Source organism: Bactrocera dorsalis, chromosome 3, assembly GCF_023373825.1.
Source record: "Bactrocera dorsalis isolate Fly_Bdor chromosome 3, ASM2337382v1, whole genome shotgun sequence".
NCBI lineage: Eukaryota > Metazoa > Arthropoda > Insecta > Diptera > Tephritidae > Bactrocera > Bactrocera dorsalis.
In genome coordinates, this window is record NC_064305.1 from 3478452 (window position 1) to 3486537 (window position 8086).

An 8086-nucleotide genomic window follows, 5' to 3' on the forward strand; every position below is an offset into this window, starting at 1 on the left:
GTATGTGCGTATGTAGTTGGAGATATGTATGTATATATATTGAGCTTTTTGCACAATTTCACACACACCCCTCAACACGTGTCCTTCATAATTTATGACCCATTTGTGTCGTCATATTTCATAAATTAACCAAATGACCAAATTACCGCATGCAATTAAAAAGAAAAACGCGGAAAATTACTTTGGTTGAGAACCCTGATGAGTATGTGTTTTATTGTTGCCTATAATCAAGTAATTCAGAAAGCTTTAGACCTTCGCAGTCGTAGGAGAAGTTCATAATTTATTTTTCATCAAGAGCGTGTATTTTTCTGTATGTCTTAGAGTTTTATAACAAACTGTACTCGTGGAATACTAAGAAACGAGTTTTTCAACAACTTGACAGGTCTTGCTGGTCCATAAAGCGCATCAAACCGCATTTTTTTCGGAAAGCAATGGTGACTCATGGTGTACGAGTAAATTGCCGTCTGACCAATAACGCATATTTTGCTTATTGATGAAGCCATTCAGCCAGAAATGAGCCTCGTCGCTGAAGATGATTTTTCGATGAATATCCAGATCTTTTTCAAGTTGTTGCTCAGCCCAATTCACGAACATACGACGATTCTGGTGGTCAATCGGTTACAGTTCATGCGTCAAATTGATCTTGTAAGGATGTGGCCCAAGATCTTTTCGCAAAATTCTCTATATTAAGTGGAGCACCTTCATCTCTCAAAAGGAAGCACGAAATAGAACGCTTCAAAGCTGTCACTGACTGAACTTCAGGAATGCCTCGCCCTTTTATGAATCCCTTCTCATAACGGCTGTACGAAGCTTCCGACAGCAGTCGATTTTCCTACTGAAACCTTCACATCAAAAACTTAATACATTTATTATATAACCTAACTTCAGCACGCTCTGCTTTACTAGTTTAAAATTACTCAAAATTGTGTAGTCATAAACTAATCTCTTCATTCGGCTACTTTCATTTATTTAAACTCTACAGTTTTCACATTTTTCCGGTCCCAGTTGTCTAGGCATTCAAAATTTTACAATATTAATCATTTTCATGTTAAAGAAAATACAAAATTTTCTAATATAAATCGTAAAAGTATAAAAAAAAGAAATCTATTTGCAACAAATAGAAAAAAAAATAAAAATTCCAGTGGTCCAACAAAATTGACTGTGTTTATTAGCTTGTCATTTTCAAAACAGCAATAAAAACATATCTACAGCATGTCTGTGCTGCAATTCTTGAAACGTTCCATAAATCTCAATCAGCCTACAATGAAGCTGCTGGGTGCGCGTCATAAAGTTTATCACAGGACCAACAAAGATGACAAGAAGAGCATACGTGACTACGATGACGGTTACTACTACCGCAATGGTGAAGAGCAATATGCGCAAACGCTGCGCAATCGGCAGGCCGAAGTCTTGCGCTTCGACGATATTTACTACAAGCTGAGCCGCAACCGACGCAAGTTCAATCAAACCCATATCGACTTTCCGAACTGCACCTGCGCTGAGGACTTGAAGGAATATGAAAAAGCGAAAGGAAAACAGCCGCTACCGGAAACCGCTAGTCCTGTCAAGGACCCCTATCGGCTCTACAGTATGTGAAAATAGAAGAACGAATGACTGTGGTGATGGATTAGAGAGTTTAATATGACAGTCGAGCGCACTCTCTTTACCACATAACTTTGGTTAGACCTAAGTGTCTATTAAATAATAAAGTTAGGCTTGATTAAATAAAAAATTGAAAAAGTTTATATGCAAATTTACTATTAATTTTCATATCATAAGCACTTTTAATAAAACTTACTTATAATAATATAAAAATTCTGAATAAATGTAATAAACGAAAATGATTTTTCAGTTTCTACTATCTGGTCCTGGAATTCGTAAAGGATTTGTATGTACGAATAGATCTGTCATGAAAAGTGACCACAAAGTAAGGTCTGTTGATCTTCAGTGGACGATACAGTTTGGTTCTTTCCCACTCACGGTCTTTAAGTAAGTTTCCATTCCGATTTTAATATGGAAGGGATGTTCGAGCAAGCAAAGCTTCACCAGTCTTGTGACGTTTCTTTTTCTGTAGATAATTAGCAGATACTTATAGTATACTGCAAAATTTTTGCCTGAGATATGAAGACTTGCTTTACTCCCGCAGTAATTGAGACTCGAACATCCCTGGAATTTGACATTATGCGACCATACTCGGCAAGAAATAGTCGACCGGCTAGTATTCGAAATTGAAAACCAATTTGACATTTTTTCTTGAAGATAAGTAGTATTTAAGCTTAAATGAGTAACTCATAACTAACCATTAGGGAAGCTGCCTCGAATTCTAATACCATTAAATTTAAATCTTAGTCCTCTATTCCGACCAGCCCTTTAATAAATTAACCTTTCCAAGCTGCACCGTCGAAACCTCAATTTTGAAAATATTCACCTTTCAGCAACCTTTGAAAAAATGGGCTCCCTCACTCATTTCTAATAATCTCAAAAAGAAAATATCAAAAAAAATCTATACTTTAAAGCTTAATTTCACTTTATTCTAAATTTAAGCCAAAAAAAATTAAAAATTTATAAGAACTACTAAATTCTAAATTCTCTAATTAATTTGACGTATACTTAAGGGCTTTCCATTTCGTGCAACAAATATACGCTATGCTAAATTTAAAATCGCTCGCTTTGGCGCTGACATCATCGAAAATGTCACTAACCTGCGCACAACGCCTTACCTCCACCGATGCACCTGAGTTAATACTGGGCTGCATCCCACCGCCTCCCAAGAAATCGGATAAACATCCTGCGCGCGATCGTTGCAAATTCATTGAGCCGCGCTGCGCTGAAGAGAAAATGCGACATGTCACATGTAAAAAGCGGGAGTTTCCACCACACTTCAACTTCGATGAATGCTGCCCGCCTTGCAGGGATGTTTTTCCACGTTTTGACGATCTCTACTATCAGCCGTCAGACAAGGAGAAACGTAAATACCAGCAAACCTGGTCTGAATGCCCACGGCTGTTTATTGTACCACGGAAGATCTGCTGCTATGAACATTTCGATGTACCGAAAATGGAGAAACGAGAGTTCAAACGCGATGAAGATCAGTTCAATAATTACCATGTCAAAACTTGTAGGAATAATTCACAATCGCGTTGCGCCAAAATTACGTGGCCCGGTTGCCGCATAGGCAGATGGCCGCCCAAATGTTTTGTCATTAAACATAGCAGCGGCTGCTTGAAGATATGCACACCCTACCCAAGCTATTCGGAGTGCAAACGTCCGAAGCCGAAATCCTTGCCACCGGTCGAATGCGCTTGCCTAAGGGCTGGACCGTGCATCCACAATTGATTGTCTCAAAGGTGGACGCACTGTCCTTAATTGATTTACATGTGCATAGTGGAGTGTAATTGATATTAAAGCTTCTTTGTGAGGGAAGCGTCACTAAGCAATGGACTGTACATACAAGCAACTAAGAGCAATCAATCTTGCATCTTCTTCAATGGAAAGAAATCAGCATTGAAGCTGTGCGGGACTGAAAGCTATGTTTTGCTTTCGAATGAAGTTCAAAAGTGGGTAAATTTTCGGTGATTTCGGCTACTAGAAGCTGTGATATTGTAAAAATTGGACTTGAGGATAAAATAAATTTTTTCGTACTTGGTAATTCTGGTTTTTTATTTACATTCTTTATGTGCGCTATTTACTGATGACATTCCCGTCATCTTTAGGTTGCTTTGGTAGGTACAGATTGGGATGATTCCCTCTTTGCGGTGGTCGGCTCTAAGCGTACTGTTACATAAGGGTGTCAACCATCGCCTTGGCTTCGTTACTGAGACAACATTGGAATCATGAAAGAGGACTACCTTTCCGAGAAGTGGATAACGGTTCTAAGTGGGGACCAATAATGCATGGAAAATGGAGCAGAACAAAAATAAAATGGATGTGAGTGGAAATAGGTCGGAATCAACCTCGAATATTAGTAACTCGGGCGGGCGATGCTTGCTAAGGAAGAGGGAACAGTATTAAGAGGAACCTTTGCTTAGGTCATTGGTAGTGCCAAAGATAGCTCGAACAACGACAGCGACTCGGGCGGTCAATGCTTAGGAAGATCGCCTTTTAGTAAAAGTAATGTAAGCACAGGTTCTTTCTCCGAAATAGGTGGTAAGGTATTGGGAGTTGGCGGAAACCTCCCGACTGATAGTGAAAGTAAGGCATTAAAAGGAACCTTTGCTAAGATCATGGGGTGTTCCGATGCACCGGCAAGTGCCAAGAGTAGCTGGATCGTCGCTGAACAACTAAAATCTTGAAGAATTGTGGACCTATACTCTCAAGAAGTACCAGTATACGTGCCAGTTCAGCTCAAACGTCCACGAGCGAGCACACACTTGCTCCACGGCTAGAATGTATAAATGTTATCTCAGTAGCAAAATTTTTAAACTCTTTTCAATAATATTTCAAAAACAAAAATTTCAATTTAATTCGAAAATCTAAAGTTTCTTACAGTTTCCAACTCAAAACACACAGAAAAACAAACAAAAAAGCTCAAAATTATTTCTTTGAAACCACGAAATTCCAAATTCGAACGCTACTCCAATTTTCGACAAGAATCTCTTACAAAAACAACAGCTATATAGATTTTGCACAAGTTTTGGAAACAAAGAAAAATGACGCTCTTTCGTGCATTTGGTAATCAGCTCTTGCAAGGCATGAAAACGCCAGCCCTCAGAAGGTGTCTGCCACGTACAATGGCCAGCCAAAATAAGCACCCGGGCTATCGTTCACAGTGCGCATCTGACGATCCAAAGTGTGGCGAGAAGAAGATCAAAGAAAAGAAAGACAGCGGCGAATGCGATAAAAAGAAAGAAAAGAAGCGTACTTCTATGTGGTTAAACCCAGAGTGTTGTCTGGACGTATGCCCAGATGTCTTGCCGCGTTTCGACGATCTCTACTATAAAGCCTCCGACAAAGCCAAACGCAAGTACACGCGCACATGGAACGAATGTCCAGATTTGAAAATAGCACCGCGAAAGATTTGCTGTTTTGAAAACATCTCCTTGCCACCATTAGAAAAGCGTAAAAAACGTCGTGGTGATCGAGAAAGCGCTTGTCCCGTTCCGACGGCTGAGGAAAAAGCCAGCTGCTCGATAAAACAGAATAAGCGCTGTATTAAAATTCGTCTACCCGGGTGTGGCGCTGTACGTGAACCACCGAAATGTTTCGTCATCAAACAATCAGTGAAATGCCGTAAGATTTGCACACCATATCCAGCATATTCGGAATGCTCACGACCTAAACCGAAACCACGTCCGCCAGTCGAATGCAATTGCCTGATCGTGGGTCCACTCTGCGGCCTACATTAGTCGCGAGTATGCGCAAAATAGTCACGTTGTTGCCGAGGTGTAGGGCCGTGTTTAGTGAAACTGAGTAGAAGATGTGGAAAGCATTCAACTGGTGCATTGCATAAAATCACTCAAAGTTTCAGCTTTCAGTTTCGTGCTTGAAGCTGGTCATGATATTGAAAGCTGAAATTATTGAGAAAACTTATTTAGCTGAAAACAAGCGAAAAGCTCGTATAAAAAATATTGTCGAAAACAAGACTAGCCACTCCTAGCAATCCTTAGAACATAGGCAATTCAACCTCTTTCGAAAATCAAATTCTATGTTGAAATTAAAAACTGCAAAATTTAAACAAAAAAATTCTAAATTTAATAAAAGCTAAAAGGAACACAAAACATTTATCTGAAAGTTTGCTTTATTTTTAATTTTCTTTAGAGATGCGAAGAGAGATCGTTTTTTGATACAGAAAAAATTTAGTATATCGTTGATTTCAGAAACATATGAGTAATTTTCACTCCAATCGATTTCTGTATCAGTTTTGAGAGAAATGCAGAGAGTACCTGGTGAATCATGGCTCTCTCCTTATAAAGTTTGCGGAGAGCCTACAAGTTGCAGATGATATTGGTTAATACCCCCCTCGTAGAAGCCCCCCTCCTTACTTGCGAAGAACTCGGACAGCCATTTTTCACAATCCTCTTTTGAGTTCAACTTTACACCAACAAGGCCATTCGCCATGGACAGGAACTGGTGGTAATTACTTGGCGCTATGTCCAAGCTATATGGTGGACGCGATAAAACCTCCCATCCAAGCTTCCATAGCTTCTGATGAGTCATCAACGAAAGGTCTGGTCTGGCGTTGTCTGGTGGAACACCACACTCTACCTTTTGGCCAATTTTGGACGCTTCTGGTCGATCGCCTGCTTCAAGCGGTCCAGTTATTCGCAGTAGATGGTAGAAATAAGCATTTGGCTATATGGGAGCGCTCATAGTGGATGATTCCCTTCCAATTGCACCAAACACACAGCAGAACCTTCCTGGCCGTCAATCTCGGCTTGGCCACCGGTTGGGACAATTTTCGCTTGATATTGTCGTATATGACCCAGTTTTCGACGCCAGTCACCATCCGCTTTAGAAATGGGTCGAATTGGTTCCGTTTCATCAGCATATTGCAGGCGTTAATTCGGTCCAGAAGGTTTTTTGCGTCCAATCATGCGGCACCCAAGCTTTTTTATGTATCCAGCCTTCTGCAGATATTTTAAAATCTTCTGGGCGATGTCACGATATGCCACATGCCGGTCTAACTCGATGTTTTTCATGATTTGATCGGTATTCGTCGTTACAGGTCTTCCACTGGCTGGCTTATTCGTGGTGTCGTTTTCACTCGTTCTATATCGTCGAAACCATTCCTCCGCAGTTCGAAGTGATAGAGTACCATCCCTCAAAACACATTAACCTCACCGAACGTTTCTCTAGCGGATTTGCCTTAAACGAGGAGAAATTTAAAAAAAAGCGCGAATTTCGGCGCTAGTGAACTCCATGTTTACACGTCTATAACTACCAGAATTGATAAAATACGGTATATTTTCGGATAGGAAAAAACTCAACTCTGCTCAAAGTTGAGTAGGCGCTGATTTCGGCTTTCTGACACCACTTAAGAGCAACTTACGTTGATTCTCCTGCAGCTCGCTGACATATTCAGCTGAAAACTATAAAGAGAGCGGCAATTTAGACGCCCAAAATAGTACGCTTCCATATGCTCGACATACATATTTGGAACGTGAAATGAATTTTGACAGTTCGGCCTTCAAAGGCGGTGCAGATCACTATAAAGGTACCGTAAATAGATAATTTCACTTAAAATTTGTACGAAAACAATGAGGCATACATACATACTTACGGTTTTTGGAAGCAACAAATTCTGAAGAAAAGCGAAAGATACTTGCAACACAGCAGACGTGAGGTAAAGAGTTCTTGCTTATGTCGAGCGTGTTACTAAGCTTCTATGTATGGTAAGCACCTATGTAAGTACACACGCACATCTTGCTACGCAGCTGTCTGCACCTAGTGCAACTGACAGCCAGCCTGTCTGCTGCTGAAGTGTCTGCCACACAAAGTGTTGAAATGCAAGCAGCCAACAACAAACGGCCAGAGGAGTCGGTGTACAGCGTGGAGGAATTGCTGCTGACGAGTGATGCGTTTGGAGGCAAATACATACATATACGTATCTATGAGCATGTATGTATGTGTATGTGTGCGCACTTGAAAGTTTTGCTGCATGCGTTAGCAAGCTTCGTCAGGGGCCAGTAAAATCTTGCATGTTGCGTGCATCAACAGCGGCTGGCAATTTTTGTATAATTTCGGCAGCAACCAAAAACAACAACTACAACAGCACGCATTGCTTTGCAGCAGGAAAACAACAAAAAAGTGAGAAAAAATGTATTTCGACGCATTTGGCATTTCATTTGAAATACAACTAACACTCCACAACAACAACTCAAGTGGTTTGTCAGCAACATTTCAAACAAAGCGACGACACATCACAGCACACAGCAAGGCGGCCGAAAGCGAGTGAAAAGTGTCCAAATAACCGAAAAAAGTAAATAAGCGAAGTCCGAAAACCAACTTGAAGTTCCCCTTTCCCGCCGCTTTTCTGTGAATATGTAAAATGCTTCGTTGCTTGGGGTCGAAAAGACAAAGCGAGTGGAAGCGAGTGGAAAATAGGCCGCTCGCACCGAGTAACAAATAACTAACAAATTCAGAAAAA

The 8086-nt window shown here is 40.6% G+C and overlaps 2 protein-coding genes across 2 annotated transcripts; both read left to right on the top strand.

The window, feature by feature from the left end:
* Window positions 1–2459: 2459 nt before the first annotated feature.
* LOC105230140 (uncharacterized) lies at window positions 2460–3649 on the top strand. The gene has a single exon (XM_011210742.4). The coding sequence runs from the start codon at window positions 2647–2649 to the stop codon at window positions 3334–3336; it is 690 nt and encodes a 229-aa protein (XP_011209044.2). The 5' UTR covers window positions 2460–2646; the 3' UTR covers window positions 3337–3649.
* Window positions 3650–4423: 774 nt separating this feature from the next.
* On the top strand, window positions 4424–5724 carry LOC105230139 (uncharacterized). The gene has a single exon (XM_011210740.4). It carries the CDS (start codon window positions 4650–4652, stop codon window positions 5343–5345), a length of 696 nt encoding a protein of 231 aa, XP_011209042.1. The 5' UTR covers window positions 4424–4649; the 3' UTR covers window positions 5346–5724.
* The last annotated feature ends 2362 nt before the right edge of the window (window positions 5725–8086 follow it).